Source organism: Rhinopithecus roxellana, chromosome 3, assembly GCF_007565055.1.
Source record: "Rhinopithecus roxellana isolate Shanxi Qingling chromosome 3, ASM756505v1, whole genome shotgun sequence".
NCBI lineage: Eukaryota > Metazoa > Chordata > Mammalia > Primates > Cercopithecidae > Rhinopithecus > Rhinopithecus roxellana.
In genome coordinates, this window is record NC_044551.1 from 129,926,117 (window position 1) to 129,943,552 (window position 17,436).

General features: G+C 38.8%; 2 protein-coding genes across 2 annotated transcripts in view; one reads left to right on the forward strand and one right to left on the reverse strand.

Annotated features, from left to right (window-relative positions):
• Positions 1-17,436, forward strand: part of GLRX (glutaredoxin) — a 43,449-nt gene that overhangs the window by 22,393 nt on the left and 3,620 nt on the right. The window lies entirely within an intron of this gene.
• RHOBTB3 (Rho related BTB domain containing 3) overlaps positions 3,439-17,436 on the reverse strand; it is a 64,188-nt gene continuing 50,190 nt past the window's right edge. The window contains exons 10-12 of the mRNA XM_010380597.2: positions 15,984-16,150; positions 11,033-11,129; positions 3,439-6,721 (exon numbers count right to left, since the gene is read on the reverse strand). Coding sequence (XP_010378899.1) covers positions 6,606-6,721; positions 11,033-11,129; positions 15,984-16,150 — 380 coding nt within the window. The 3' untranslated portion in view covers positions 3,439-6,605. The remainder of the gene's footprint in view (positions 6,722-11,032; positions 11,130-15,983; positions 16,151-17,436) is intronic.

The following is a 17,436-nucleotide window of genomic DNA, read 5'->3' on the forward strand; positions in this document are numbered from 1 at the left end:
ACCAGCTGTTTACTGGACTGACTGAGCGGCTGTAACAAATTATTCCAAACACAGTGGCTTAAAACAATACGGACTTATTCTCTTTACAGCTTTGGAGGTCAGAAGTCCAAAATCAGAATGACTGGGCTGAAGTCCAGGTCTCAGCAAGGTTGGTTCCTTCTGGGGGCACTGAGGAAAGACTCCATCCCCTTGTCATTTCCAGCTTCTAGAACCCATCTTTATTCCTTAGCTCAGGGCCCCTGAGGGCAAAGGGCAGCCATTTCAAATCTCTTGCCATCACACTGCCTTCTCCTCTAATGCTCATTCTACTGCCACCCTCCTATAAAGGCCCTCATGATTACAATGAACCCTCTCGGAACAATCTCTGTATCTCAAGATCCTTAACTTAATCAAATCAGCAAAATCCCTTTTGCCATGAAAGGCAAATCATTCACAGGTTCTGGGGATTAGGAATATGGACATTTTGGAGGAGGCTATTATTCTGTTTCCTATAGGGAGGAAGATGAGAAATATGCACTTTCATTTGCTTGTATTCACATAAATAAACAGTTTTCATGCACAAGACACTAATAAATCTGAGTACCTGTGAAGGATGCAGGGCACGAGGGGAAGGAATGGGAGCTAGCACTTTCTTCTCAAAGTTGACTTTTTATATTATTTTGAGCTTTGAACCAGGCAAATATATTACCTTTTACACAATGTTAACCATCAAAAAATAAAGAGAATGAGACCCCTTTCAGTAATTTCTGAGTGTTGAACCATTCAGTTTGAATATGACATATCAGAGATCAAACCACTGGGAACTTTGGAGTCCGAGAGGTTACAAGTATTGAAAGCAAAAGCTTTAGTGGTGATGTAGGTAGTAGGGGAAGAAACAGAATCTTGCTTGGGCATGAACAAAACAGGATAGGCACTAAGTCAAAGATGAGGGACTGGGCTTGACCTTCAAGGCAAGTTAATGTTTTGGATTTTGTTCATATGTTTTTGAGTTAAAAAGTTCTTCAGATCTTCCAAGTGCCCAACAAAGGAAGAGGGGTTGAGATCCCCATTCCTTTCTCCTTAATTAAAAAATAATAATATATCCTGTCCATTAAATGAAACTGCCTTTGCAAAAATTATAGTAGTAAGGGAAGTTTCACATAACTGACTCCATCTTGCTTCTAACAGGCTAAAGTGCTTTTGCTCACTCTTGTGTGGAAATCATAACAGTCCTTTCCCTCCTTGAACTGATCTCCTTGTTCAAAAATTGAAACCGTATTTGCAAATACCAACACGAGGTAACAAGGTTAGAATTATGGTAGGGGCCTGAACTTTGCTAAAGAATAGGCATGGGTGAACAATAACCATCCATTGTTTGCTTGTTTTTCTATAAGTTGCTTACTGCCCCAGAGTTATACAACCGAAGGCTGCAAAATTTGTAATTTCCCCAACTACTCCTATGGATAATATCACTATTTTGAAACCTAGAGAACTGGTTTTTCAGGTATTTTTCAGATTTAGCATTTTGGTAGACCAAGAGATACCACCTGGTCCTGAGACCCCCACCTCAGAACTGACTCAGATGCATGAAGGCAGTTTAGACACACACCCCTGTAATTCCATCCCCAGCCAATCAATTATTTCAGTTCCCCAGCTCTCTACCCACCAAAGTACCCTTGAAAACCCTAGTAGCTGAATTGTTAGGGAGGTGGATTAAGAAAAGTCTCCCATTCTCCTCACCTGGCTGGCCCTGCAAGTGTTTCTTTGCTACAACACTTGCTGCTCTCAATGCATTGCTTTTTTGGAAGGCAGCAGGCAGGAAGAACTTGTCAGGCTGTGACATAAATTGCATGCTATTTTCTTAAATAATTATAAATAAGAGAGCTCTGCTCTGAACATGTGAGAGAATGCCAGACACTTTTACGCTAATGCTGATCATTAGTTTACTGTTGAACATTAAGCTATAACAGTAGAGGACAACTGAGATTTTGAGACACAGCCTGCCTCAGGACATGGAAAATTAAGTACATGCAGTTAAAGGAACATCTGCATACAGTCAAACACTGTGTATAGCACCAAGAGCATTTCCAACTTCGTTATGCCCAACAAGAATTCTTCTGTCTCCCCATCTCATCTTACTGCCCAAACTCCAGTGAAGACTCCCAGGCAAAGATGTCTCCAAGGACTATTTTGTTCATGTTCTGCATCTCCTCAGTGGTCCATCACTTATCACTTTTCCATTCTATGTTCATCAACTCCCCATACACTTGGCCTCGCTGATCACCCTGGTCCCACATGCTGGCTGATACTGGCTACTCCTGACACTGAGCAGTTTCAAGTGTTAGCATGCTTTTCATTTTCATTTGCAAGTTTCCAATTATTGTTCCAACTGAAGCAATCTGGCCTTTTCAGTCGCATGTATTACACAGGTTATGCCAGGCCCTATGCTAGATGGAGGGTTGGGAAGCAGGTCATGAAGAAAATTCAAGACACAGTCCCTGCCCCTCAAGTAATAGCCCAGTAGAGACCACCAATACACAAATACCTAGAAATGCCATAAGCACCATAACAAAGGTATGAATAAAGAGCTAAGGAAAGACACACACAAAAGCAACAAATTCTTCCTGGGAAAGTGACAGAACACAAAAGAGAAATGATATTTAAGATGGGCTTTTCAGGATATGCAGGGGTTTGCAAAGTAGACAGGGAATGGCAGCCCACCTCAAGCCATAGGAAGAGTTTAAAGTCTGCCAGTACACGATCTTAATGGACAGTCCAGTGTGTCAAGATGGCAGCACCTTTTCTGCCTATGGGAGGAGTGCTCAGGCAGAAAAGGCAGGGCTAAGTTATAAAAGGCCTCATGGCAAAGAGGACTGTGGAGGTAACTAAAGGCAATAGGGCTCTTCTATGAAGATGTGTGTCCAGATAAGATCTGTGTGAGGAACATAATTCCAAAGGAACTGTGGAGCCCTTCGTGAGTTTAGTAGGCTTTACTGAAAATTTGGGAACCTGCTGGGGAGGAGCTGCATCATTCTATGCACCATCCATTCTCATGGTATGGCTGTCTCATCTCTTTCCCCTCCCTACCTGGAATCCTCAGCCCTGGGAAATTCCAGATTCTTTTCCATCTATTATGCAGAGCAGCTTCTCCACTTCCCAAGCCTTGGTCCCAGACAACACTCAAGCCTATAAGGGGCTCACTTCTATGTTTAATTATCAAAGCACTTTTCTAAATAAAGGCAGTTATTTTGCTGAGATAAATTCTGGTCTTGACTGTTAAAGATAATATAAATTTCTTTATCCCACGACACATATGAGTCATCTATAGTATCAGCCACATTCTAAATATTTTATACATAATGAAAATTATCTGTGAAGCATAATTATGCTTGAGAAATACAAGGCAGCATTCATTTCAGTATTTCAATATCCAAGGTAAAATAACCACAGGACGCTTCATTAAACTTGTTTTAAAAAAGGTTTATTTGTTACAAAATGTTAAATACTAAAGCTAAAAACATATAAATTCAGGTCAGGCTATATTAAAATACACACATACCCTTCTTTGCAAAATTATTAAAAGTTGAATTAAACAGATGCTTTAAATAAAATAAAGTATTCTTTGAGGACATTTTTGTCAGATTAACTATAACAGTGTAGTGTAGTTTTTAAAATTGCAGTTGAAAAGTTTAGCTGTCTTGGAAGTCAAATTTATCCAATTGTTCAGACTTCTGTTACTACTCAATATGAAGCCACCATGCTGGCTTGGACGGGATTAATTTTATTCGTGTTATAGAGAGTTTTATATTACAAATCTAGTCTCCTATAATATGAACAGTGAGCAGTCAGAAATACACAAAGGGTTAAATAGGGTAAAGACTCTGGCCAAGAAAGGAAAGGAAAGTTCTACCACAGAGTGTCTTCTCTAATTAAAATGCCTGGGAAATACATGGAAGCAGAAACCAGCACAAAGCACATACCCATCTAGAAATAATCTTTCAGTTAAAAAACAGCTCTCAAAACCAGCACTCATTTCTCTAAGATATAAGTATTTTACAATTTCTTGTTATATTGAGTTAAATGTACTGACGAGTCTATATGCAAATGGGTTTAAACACTAATTTGATTTCTCTTCTGACTAGCTCTGGAGAGCCATGACATCTGGGTGTTGGTGTCACTTACACAGGTGGTAAAGAACTTTCATAACAAAACTACACGCTCCGCACCAACTGGGCACCAGCTTCCAAACCCAACTCCACTTCAGGTCAAACAACCTTAAGGAACTACCTATAGTCTAGTTAAACGTTAAATAGTATTTTCAAAATGCCTTTTTTTGCTTTGCAACTTATATTTTTCAATTTCCTAGATTAAAAGTTACTGAGTTTGAACTTTAAATGCCGTAATTTATATAGGTGAGAATATGCTCATGAAAAACAAAAGGCTATTATTGCATTTTAAAAGTCTTAAATGTGAATGAATTTCGAGAAATCTACCACAGTATCTATTTTTTACAATGCTAATCCTTGTCAAATGGGATTTGCCGGTGGTTGGTTAACTCAAGTGATTAAAATACAAAAGACATAAAATCAATTTCAGTAATCTTCATTGATACACCCTCATTAAAATCTGCCCAATTAAAATGTTTCCTGGAATATATCTATAGGGAATTTTTAATATTTCACTTTGGTTTTTTTTTTTTTGAGATGGAGTTTCGCTCATCATCCAGGTTGGAGTGCAGTGGTACGATTTCAGCTCACTACAACATCCACCTCCTGGATTCAAGCGATTTTCCTGCCTCAGCTTTCTGAGTAGCTGGGATTACAGGTGTGTGCCACCACACCTGCCTAATTTTGTATTTTTAGTAGAGACAGGGTTTCACTGTGTTGGCCAGGCTGCTTTTGAACTCCTGACCTCAAGTTATCCACCTGCCTCAGACTCCCAAAATGCTGTTATTACAGGCCTGAGCCACCATGCCTGGCCTAATGTTTCACTTTGGCAGTGTTGGTATACACACAAGGGCTAACGGTATGGGGTCCCAACAATATACTATAAAACCATTTAGTCAAAATTCTTAAAAGTTGGAAAAACTGTGTGTATTCTAAAGTCACTGGAAATCAAAAGAAAAACATATTCCAGTACTGACTTACAGATTAAAATGATGCTGACAATAGACAGTAATCTGTTTTTCCATCTCTAGGTTTGTGAGTTTCTGATATAATTATTTCTCTACACATGTGATATGAAAGAAAGAAACTATCATTCTGTCCTCTATCCCAGTCCATTCTCCCTCTATGTAACAAGCCTTTGACTTATATCCTTTCTTTGAACTTGCTGTGTAATCTTAGAGGACAACATTCATGCTACTCTTTGTCAAATAATCTTGCAGTCCTTGAGAAGAATTCAAAGAATTTAAGCCACTGATGTCCTAATCTTGGTAAATAACACTAAAAAAAATTCTTGAGCCAACTTCGGTAGCAAATTCTCTACAGAGCATCTTTCTCTGAGAGCATCTTTATACATGTGTATTAAAGTTAGCCTGGTTAGTCACTCTTACCAACCTCCTAGTCTTACAGAATGATCAAGAAAGTATTTGTTCATCTATGATAGAGCAAGAACTGTGACTGTTTAAAGCGAAGACAACACAACACATTTCTCCCTTGCCAGTCAAGGTGGCAGTGGAGGCCCTGGGTGGTTCAGACCTTCCCAAAGGCGGGAATTTCCGCTATGTTCTCTTTCCTCCGGTGAGCCTCATTGTCTTCCCTTTATAGCAGTGCCTCTTTTCTGCTCAGAGAAAGCTGTTTGAGCAAGAAAACATAGGATATTTCCTGCCAGGAAATAGACATAATTTTGAGGGCTCAGCACAAAATGAAATCATGGGGCCCTTCTTCAAACATCATTAAGAATTTCCGCTATAGCAGAGCCTTGAACCAAGTGCGGGGTCCTTCTAAGTGTGGGCCCTGTGCTGCTACACAAGTTACATGCTAAGAAAGCCAGCCCTGCCTAGGTTCCCTGCCTACTCAGATTGCCAAAAGGAGACAAAGTGGCTCAATTGGGTTGTCCAGGTGAAAAGCAGAAATTTTTTTATGATGATTCAAACACTCACCAATTGGGAACCAAGTGGCATTTCACTTTCCAAGGGGCAAGTAAATTACTATTCCTAAAATCTCATGTTGGACTGATTGGTTTTCCTCCAGATTTCTCATCATACAAATAGTTAATGCTGGGTCTTTAAATGCCCCTTATTTTAATACAGCAATTAATCAGACATGATAAAATGTCTGTATTAATCCTATATAAATATATATTTTTTTAAATTTAAGCACTTCTTAACTGAGAGGGGTCTAAATATCACTAAAGCAACAGGACATCTTTAAGGGAAAACATAGCTGCAAAACAGCTTTGCATTCTAGAGTGAAAGCCTTAGTTTTAGCCTATGGTATATTTTGTTCCCTTTTTAAGACCACAATGGTAGTTTTTTTTCAAAGAGAACTGATAAACATATTAAGCTATATGGTAATTTTTCTAACACCCACATTGGTTTCAGTCAGAAGAATTTTTACTGGAACCTGGAAGTGTCCCATTCTTCATAATAATAAAAAAGAAATGTAGTATATAAAAGCTCCAGGTTACATTACTAAGCAACGACATTTCCGGGAGTGAATATACTTCCTGTATTCCGCAAGCTGCTTCAAGTACATATTCGACGGCCATCTGTGCTTTTCAACAAAACTGCGTTCTTCCACTGAAGTGTTAAGAAAAAGAATGTTAATTGAATGTTTTATTGTGGATCAATTAAGATATCAGCTATTGATTTCCTCTTTAATAGATGAGATTCAAGCTCTGTGATATATCTCCTACCATTCTCGCAAGGTTTACTACCAAACAATTTACTACCATTTTGGTTAAATTAGTATCAGGATTTAAGTTATGATGTGACTTACAATTATATACATTTTGTCCACTACTTTGAGTAGTATTTGATTATTTTCCTTTTCTTTTTTTTTTTATTTTTTTTGAGATGGAGTCTCCCTGTGTCATCCAGGCTGGAGTGCAATGGCACAATCTCAGCTCACTGCAACCTCTGCCTCCATGTTTCAAGCAATTATCCCACCTCAGCCTCCCGAGTAGCTGGGACTACAGGTGTGTGTCACCACGCCCAGCTAATATTTTGTATTTTTAGTAGAGATGGGGTTTCACCTTGTTGGCCAGGATGGTAGATCTCCTGACCTCGTGATCTGCCCGCCTCAGCCTCCCAAAGTGCTGGGATTACAGGCGTAAGCCACCATATGCCTGGCTTCCTTTTCTTTTTCAATAAAATGTTTGTTTTTCCTGGATATGATAGATTTTTTTTTTCAATTTATAATACTTAGTTTTCTTTGTAGCTAACTTAGTCTTCCAAAATCCTTCAACTCCTCTCAGTTGTGCTTCCCACCCAGCCAGTCATCAGATAAGCTGTTCTTTCCTGTTGTTCTTTCCTGATGACCCAGCCAGTCATCAGATAAGCTGTTCTTTCCTGCCCTGCCTGCTTTCTGGACCTGCTTCCTGCCTTGGGATTGGATCCCTCCATTCTTGAATGGAGGGTCCTTCGCTTTGTTCATTCTCTAGTTTTGGTGATGCACAACTGTCAGAGGCATTTGAACCAGAGCAACTGCATCTTGAATAGGGGCTGGGGACAATAAGGCTGAAACCTACTGGGCTGCATTCCCAGACAGTTAGGCATTCCAGGTTACAGAATGAGATAAGAGATCGACACAAGATACAGATCATAAAGACTTTGCTGGAGATCAGGCACGATGGCTCATGTCTGTAATCCCACCACTTTGGGAGGCCGAGGTGGGCAGATTATTTGAGGTCAGGAGTTCAAGACCAGCCTGGCCAACATGGCAAAACCCCGTCTCTACCAAAAAAAAAAAAAAATTAGCTGGGTGTGGTGGCGCACGCCTATAATCCCAGCTACTGAGGAGGATGAGGCAGGAGAATCGCTTGATTCTCCATCTACTATTTAACCTCATCTATTATAATTCAGATTAATAAGGTCTGGATTCAGACTGTAGAACCATACAAACTAGCTGCTTAGCTCTAAGTTTCAATAGCAAGCAAAGGTGACATGAGGCTACTCCCTCAGTAAATATCAAAAACCAGAGAAAAGTTATTACAGATGAGCTCTGGCAGCCAGCAAAACAAAACAAAACAAAACAAACAATGCCATAACACATAACACATAATATTGAGCTAAATTAAACTGTGAGAAAAATGAATCCATAAATGCCAAGGGTAACATATTCCTGTGCACTGCTGTTTGTGTTCATGAGTCCAGTATATAAAAACCTAATACTTAATGACGTTTTAACTGGGTTCTGAGGTCTCTGTGCCTGTACTGACATGACATCTTTTCCAGTCTCACTTTTTGATTTCTAAACACATCTAAAAATGAAAAATTCTCAGTCAACAGAATTCCAATAATAATTTGAGAACTTTTGAAACTGAAGATGGGCAGTTCTATAAGGAAGCCGTAGAGTGACTGTGACAAGAACCTTTCCCAACTTCAAGTCCCTGTGTGCAGCAGGCCAGGTGTAAAGCACTGGAGAGAAGTGACTGTGACCCTCTGGAGAGGGCATACTCCTTTAGGTGGGCCGCCAGTGCCAAGCCACATGTTGCCACTAGGAAGATGGGCCTGGGGTAGCCAGATCTTCCAATTTTTCAAAAGAAGCCATAAATATGGTATTTTTAAATACCAGCAGTATATGTTTTTAACTGTGGGGTCCAAATAAAACACGCTGGCAGGCTACACCTAAACCACAGACGGCCAGTGAGTAACTATTGATTTAGACAATTAAATTCTCCCTTATCCAAAAGGCACTTTTTTCCTCTGCCCAAGAGGATGACACCTCATAGCAGGTCCCTGGACAGGAAGAGGCACTGCAGAATGTGAGTTCTCATGATTCCCTTTTAATTCCCATCAAAGGAACAGAAGGCAACATCGACACAGCCTCTCCTCCTTAGCCTGCCACCTCACATTGCTCTGAAAGCCCTGCTTTGCACCATGCCAGATGTCATAACATACTTTATAAGCAATTGAGTAATACCATATAATGAAAATTCATAACTAAAAGGATTTATAGAGCATCTTTCTCCCAAGGTTGTAATAGTACTCCATACATACCACATATCTATACAAGATAGTAAGTAGAAAATAATTTTATTCTTCTTTTACAAATAAGAGTGATCTAAGGTAGCATAATGAAAGTGGATCCAGGACCAAAGTGCAATTCATTTAACTTTTAGCTAGCTTCTTAAATAACTATAGAAGCAGCTACTTAAAGAATACTGGACAGGGTGCGGTGGCTCACGCCTGTAATCCCAGCACTTTGGGAGGCTGAGGTGGGCGGATCACAAGGTCAGGAGATCGAGACCATCCTGGCTAACACAGTGAAACCCCGTCTCTACGAAAAATACAAAAAAAAAATTAGCCGGGCATGGTGGTGGGCGCCTGTAGTCCCAGCTACTCGGGAGGCTGAGGCAGGAGAATGGCATGAGCCCATGAGGCAGAGCTTGCAGTGAGCTGAGATGGCGCCAGTGCACTTCAGCCTGGGCAACAGAGCAAGACTCTGTCTCAAAAAAAAAAAAAAAAAAAGGAATAACTGTAGAATGTTCCTTCTGACAGCAAGTATACACAAGCCTTATCTTTTTATGAATTGACTTTGTTTTTTCCTTGCACAAAATACCTAGCTAATTAATACCTGTTGTTTTGTTTTGATGTGATTATGCCTCTCTACTGTACTAATAGTTGACTTACGTAAGGAGGCTCCCAATAGACATATAATGTTTGCTGACTGGCTGAATACATCTCCTAAAAACTGATTGTGTGTTCCTGGGTTTCCTTTAACTGTACAACAAGTGGCTGAATAAAAACAAGAGATTTTTACTTTTTTTTTCTTTTAGAGACAGGGGTCTCGTTATGTTGCTCAGGCTGGACTCAAACTCCTGGGTTCAAGTGATCCTTCAGCCTCAGCCTCCCAAGTTGGCTGGGATTACACCAAGGTCGAATCACCATCTTGACCATATGATTTTTGTATCTTTTACCAGCAAAGTCTTTTTCAGGATGTATAATTTTAGGTAGAACTCAAGATATGAAACAGATAAAGTGGAAGTACTCTGACTGAAGAAGGGAGGGAAGAGTCCAAGAGCTGTACATTTTAGCGTTCTCTTTCCCTTTCCCTTACTCCCTCTCTCTCTTCTTCTCCTCACCCACTCCCTACCTTCTGCCCCCCACCCTAGAAATCACTTCAGTTATCTCCACGGAGATTTGTTTGTCCAGAGTGTGAAACTCCTTGAAAAGGTAATCTTTCACTTCCTTTTCTTTTTAGCTCAAATTTTCCTTGAGTCTATGCTAGAAAATAACATGAGCAAACCATTGCATCTAAACTGTCTATTCTGACAACTATTATATTTTCATTTTTTTCCTTTTATGCAGTACTCAGTAGTTCACACTTTGCTTTTAATCTTTATAATTTACCTTAGAAAGCATATTACATGTACTCTCAGTAAGTTTCACAACATTCTTTTATATATGAAAAACTGTTATTGCAAATATAATGGACTCCCATATAGATATACTCAGTAAATACAGATATCCAGTACAATAAAGCTATATATCATATAGTTAACAAGAGTTAAATTTTTAAATCTGTACTGTCTAAACTTTGCTACTAACCTAGGTAGTTACAACTAAGATATCATTTTTCACAAGCAAATGCCACCTAAGGACACATTTTGTCACCTTATCTATTTCGGGGAAAGAAAATGTGTTTAAAAATGGATGGGAGCTATAAAATAACCATTAGAAAACTTCTTGTGTAACACAGGTTAAGCCGCTTATGTAACACAGGTGACTATAAATTGTTTCCATAATTACCACACTGCATAATTTACAACAAATTTATTACACTGACTATTCTTATTTTGCTAAAAGCACTACTTCTACAACTTATGTCTCAAATCTAAGAACAAAGAACATAAAGTTTTCTTTTCAAAACAGAAATTGGCAATCTACCTGAAAGATCCTGAAATTCAGGCTTTTGACTGAAGATGAGGTAGTTAGTAGCAATGAAATGAAGTAGCCAGGTTGAAAGGCAATCAGAGTGGTGAAACTGCAAGAAAAATGAAAAGTGAAACAACATTGCACATAATGGCCACCAGTATGATGATTAGATCAATAGAACGGCCTGGGAGCAATCACGGAGAGCCCATATATATGTTTAATGTGCCTTTACCTGATGCAGCTTTCAGTCTACTATGACAACAGACAGGATGAAGGAGCACTATTAACAGATAATGTTAAAAGTACATTCTTGGAAGAAGCCAAACCAACAGCAAATAACAATCTATGGCTGCCGGAGTGGCCAAACATCTTTAAGCAATGCATGGCTGCATCTGTTTGAGGTTCTTGAAGATTTAATTTAAGCTTTTAATCTAAAGCCATGGACGTCACTAACTGCACCTGTATCTGTGTAGCAGATGATGGTGAGCAATGTTGAAACAAGTTCACCTGAGGAGCAAGTCAAAACATATTTTGAGAAGAAAACACCATCGGTCGAAGGCATGGGTTTCAATGTGTAAATGTTTCTAAGAGAAAGCTGTGTCTAAATATTTGCTTTTAATGAGATGTACAGTAAACTGAGCAGGATTTCCAGCTCCATTCTCCTCATTCTGAGTTCCAACAGCTGCTAATGGAGGGAAAACTCCAAGCAAGCAGGCCACCGACATCATCACCTTGGTGTCCACGTAGTGACACTCACTGATCCATCCAACCGCCAACGCAGATGACTTCCTGGCAGGCAACTTTGGTACATAAGTATAGAACTCTTTTTTTATTATTATTGTGGTACAATATGTATAACACAAAACTTACCATTTTAATAATCCTTAAGTGTACAGTTAAGTGTCATTAATAAGTACATACACATGGTAGGGCAACCCAATACCACTATCTGTTTCCAGACCTCTTCTATCACCCCAAAATGAAACTCTGTACCATTAAACAGTTTTCTCCCTATCCCTACCAGGTCCTACCACCCACTGTTTTACTGTCTTTGTGAATTTCACTATTCTAGGTACCTCATATAAGTGAAATTGTAAAATATTTGTTCTTTTATGATTGGCTCACTTAGGGTAATATTTTCCAAGTTTCATCCATGTTGTAGCAGATATCAAAATTTCGTTCCTTCTTAAGGCTGAATAATACCCCATTGTACATATATACCACACTTTGTTTATCTCTTCACCTGTCAATGGACATTCGCGTTGCTTCCACCTTTTGGCTAAGTATAGCTCTTCTAAGGAGATGCAAAAATATTAAGGAAGCAACAAGTAATGCTACATTGAAGAGTGATTAGTAATCTCAAACCTTAATGAAAAAAAACTCAAGGATCTGCTTTTTTTTTTTTTTTTAAAGCTGTATAGTGTGAGAGTATTTAAACACATATATTCATAGGTCCCTGTTATTGTCATTACATAAAATCAGAATTTTTGAACTGGAAATAACTTTATAGTTTATCTACTCCCACATAACATTTTAACAGTTTTTTCTCCCCTTATCTTTTAGCAGATGAATGTGTGCAATCTCAAGGGAACAGAGTAAGACCCTTCAGCTTTTTAAAGAAGCCACCACTACTATTAGATGATTAACCCAGAGCAGATAACAAAACAGCAGGAAGTTAGGACATTGCTTTAAGGGCTGTGATTGAGAAGGAAAAGGGAGGTCACAGAAATAAACAGCTGGCCACAAAAGCATGCTTAAAAATGAAGAATTTTATTTTTGACCAAGATTTAAGATACTTTTAAGATATTATAATTGTGGACTCTTTTGCAAACAGTCCACACTCAATTTTTAAATTTGTTTTTATCCCTAATATTAAATACAGGTGATCGTAAGACTTGATTATGAGAGAAATGAAGTCCAAAATAGTTAAGGAGATAGTAGGAGAAGACCTAGAGGCTTTAAATAAATTCCCTTCTATAAACAGAATTGTTGATGAATGAATTCGTCTCAGCTTGGAGGCAAGTATTCAGCTGTCACAGATCTGGAATCTGCCCCATCATGTGGCTCCATTTTAGCAATGTGGATGGAAGATAAAAGTTGTCATTCTTTTGTAACTCTTTTGCAAAGAGTCCACAATTATAATATCTTAAATCTTATTATATTATCCAAAATATCTTAAATACAGTAGGATGGATGACACAACTGAGTGAGCTTTCTGCTTCCAGGAATGAAAGAATTGAAGAATGAGGAATTGGTAGCACATGTAGAGGTTTGGGAAGTAGATTTCAACCCAGCAGTCCTAGCTAATGTATAGACCTGGCCCAGATTCATAATCTAGGGCCTCTGTAACAGGAATGGAACATGTCTCACAGTAAAAACTAGGTTTTAGAAGGATATGTGTTGATGTAAGAAAATGGGTCAAACTGAAATAAGCAACAGAATTGTTAAAAAGGCATTAAAAAGCCATAAGCCAAATGCAATAGAACGTAACAGCTACAAGAAGAATGTGGAGAAAATACCCATAAACTCAAAAGAAAGTACCCAGAAACTCTCAGAAATACAACTTGTAGCTTCAGGTAGCCAAATATTAATATATAGATTATAAATAAGAAGATGCATTAAAATTTTTAATATGAGAATAAATACAACTTCATAGGAATCACCAAAGTTTAAACAGATAGGGTTTAAACAGGAGTAGAGATAAGGAATCTGTATCTCAACTCTGTATTTTAAGAGTCCTCCTTGATGGAAACCTGAAGGTAAATCATGGTAGAGATCTGAGGTTAGGGGAAAAAGGACAGAGAAGTGAGAGAATACCCACACTGCTCATCTATCTAAGAAAGTATGACAGATGTTTCCTGACACACAGTACAAAACTGGCAGAGTGGTCAGAAATTTTGATTATTTGGAGAGCTACTGGGAGTCTAATTCTGCTAAAAGACAATTTCACTCCTAAAAGTCAGAGAAATAGCAAGAGAAAAGTTAACCAAATTCTGACCAACAGGGTGAACTGGCTGGTAAAGTGAAACCTCAAACTAGGAACTTCAAAGAAAACTTGGGAAGAAAACTTCTGTTATCTCGAATTCACAACTGCCAAATTAGGAACAACCACCAGGAAAAGAATAAAGGAAAACTGGTAAATTTAGGCTTAATCTTAGAAAATAAAAAGTCTTCAGAAACAAAATTCAAATTGAGCTGGTATCTCAGATTGTTTTAAAGTCAAGGGGAAAAGATAAAGATAATCACAGAGTCAGAAACCACAGAATCAGGGAAAACAAGTCAAGAATTTCTGACAGTGCAATCAAAAATGATTCTGGTGAGGAACCAAATGTAGGGGGGCAGAGAGGAGAGGCACCTCAAGAAATCAATGGGACCACACGGGAAGTTCTCTTACACATAAACGATTTAAGAGGATACTAAAAGATAAGGAAAAATAAACTTGTGTCCAATTTTTTAACAAGTATGAACAACTTGTTAGAATAGTGTGAAAATGATACATCAAAAATGAACTGAGATTGTGGAACTACTAGAAAGAATTTAAAAAATTGTAAACTAAATTTGGAGGGGAACTATTTATCATGAGATGAATGTAAATATATTACAAAGAGAGATCAGTGTTACTCAATTTTTAAATTTGTTTTTAGCCCTAATATTAAGTACAGGTGATCTTAAGACTTGATTATAAGAGAAATGAAGTCCAAAATAGTTAAGGAGATAGTAGGAGAAGACCTAAATGCTTTAAATAAATTCCCTTCTATAAACAGAAGTGTTGATGAATGAATTCATCTCAGCTTGGAGGCAAGCATTCAGCTGTCACAGATCTGGGATTTGCCCCATCATGTGGCTCCATTTTAGCAATGTAGATGGAGACAAAAGTTGTCATGCTTTTGTAACCCTGGATGTCAAAGTTGATAGGTATAGATATGTTGGATGCCAGATAGTATTTCAAGAATTACTGACACTCTGCAGTGATTAAACAAATAATATTCCTGTGAAAAAAACCTAGAGGGCTCAGCTTACCACAAGTTGAGTACACAAGAGTATGCCATAACCACCGCAAGTCCTGAAACTGTCTGGGGCAGTGGATGGAATGGCAGAATGGCCAATGGTAGGATAGCCCATCTGAATAAGCTTTCTGCTTCCAGGAATGAAAGAAAGTGGGAATGAGGATTTGGCAGGTTTTTGACTGTGAGCACATCTGGGGGTTTGGGAAGTAGATTTCAACACAGTAGTCCTAGTTCATTTACAGACCTGGCTCCAATTCATAATTTAGGGTCTCTGTAACTGCAGTTACTTAAAATTAACTTAATTATGTAACCCCCGACCCCCGTTCTCTAAAATCAGTAATGATACAATTATTGAAAACAAAAGACTCTGAGCTTACAAGAGGCCCAGAAGAAGCATGTAAATATACAGCAATGATTGCTAACACAGTGAGACATGAAAACAAAAGGCATTCTGCAAGGATAAATGAGGCACACCAGTATCTCCTACATACAACTGAAACTTCAAAACATGTTCATTATATGATGAAAAAATGAAGAAGTAAATGAGTTTAACTTAACCATTGCTATCAGCATATATGGGCCAATTCTGTCATTTTCCTTTTAGGAACCTGAAGATATGATTGTTTGGGGAAATTCAATGTAAATTATATTTCCTACCATGCCTATGTGACACAGTATAGCACCACATTCAAATGACTTTGCTAAGGGCCACTATTTAGTTAAAAAAAATCCATGTCTGGACATTTTGCCTCCTTATAAAGGGACTGCACACAAACCCTAATGCTTCAAAATTATCTAGCCAGATAAACTGTTGGGAAGGCACTGTAGCCTCATTAGCCAAACTTCCAAACTAAGATTAGTATTAATGTATGCTTAAAAAGGAGGAATTTTAAAATAGTATAATTTAAAAAATATTTTATAAAAAATTAGGCTGTCAGATACACAGAGTCAATTACCTTGGCCTTTTTGAGCAGGTCAACTATATCAAGGTTCATGGATGCCAGTTCCCTGCTTGGCATGCTCTGCAGCTGTGTAATGATGAATAGCTCACAGATGTGCTGCAGTCTGGATACCTGGTACATCTCGGCACAGATCAGGAGACACATGGCCTGGAATATGCCAGCTGATGAGAAAAGGGACATGAGAGAAAGTGGATGATAAAACCGTTTCTTTAATGACCTAAACACCACACACACACACACCCACACACCCCCCAAAAAACAACAATTAAAAAAACATGCTGGCCGTATCATCCGCCATAGAATAGAATACTTAGGAAAAGCCTCAAGGGAGTCAGCATTCTGCACTTTTACTCCATTTTATCTTTTTTTTTGTAGAGACAGGTCTCACTATGTTGCCCAGGCTGGTCTTGAACTCCTGAGCTCAAATGATCCTCCCACCTTGGCCTCCCAAAGTGCTGGGATTACATATGTAAGCCATCACACCCAGCCTATTATTCCATTTTAAAAAGAAGGCCGGGCTCAGTGGCTCACGCCTGTAATCCCAGCACTTTGGGAGGACGAGGTGGGCAGATCATAAGGTCGAGATCAAAACCATTCTGGCCAACATGGTGAAACCCCGTCTCTACTAAAAATACAAAAGAATTAGCCAGGTGTGGTGGTGGGTTCCTGTAGTCCCAGCTACTAGGGAGGCTGAGGCAGGAGAATCACTAGAACCTGGGAGGCGAAGGTTGCAGTGAGCAGACATTGTGCCACTGTACTGCAGCCTGGGTGACAAGAAAATAAAAACAAAAATAAAAATAAAAATAAAATAAAATAAAATAATAAAAAGAATCCATTTAAGCCTTCATACTCAGAAGGGAAGCTATTCTTCTTCTTCTTCTTTTTTTTTTAAATTCTTCAGAAAAGGTGACTCTATAATTGCCCTTAAAAATTAATTCCAGGACTAGATCTTTGCCATTTTCTTTTTACCATTTTAGCCTTTTTTTTTTTTTTTTTTTTTTTTTTGAGACGGAGTCTTGCTCTGTTGCCCAGGCTGGAGTACAGTGGCGTAATCTTGGCTCACTGCAAGCTCCGCCTCCCGGGTTCACAACACTCTCCTGCCTCAGCCTCCCGGGTAGCCCGGACTACAGGCGCCAGCCACCACACCCAGCTAATTTTTTTGTATTCTTAGTAAAGACAGGATTTCACCATGTTAGCTAGGATGGTCTCGATCTCCTGACCTTGTGATCCACCCGCCTCGGCCTCCCAAAGTGCTGGGATTACAGGCGTGAGCCACCATACCCAGCCCATTTTAACCACTTTTAAGTATATGATTCATTGGCATGAAGCACATTCACACTGCTGTGCAGTCACCACCACCACTATCTCCAGAACATATTTCTTCTTCCCAAACTGAAACTCTGTACCCATTAAACACTAACTCCCTGTTTTCCCCTTTCCCCAGCCC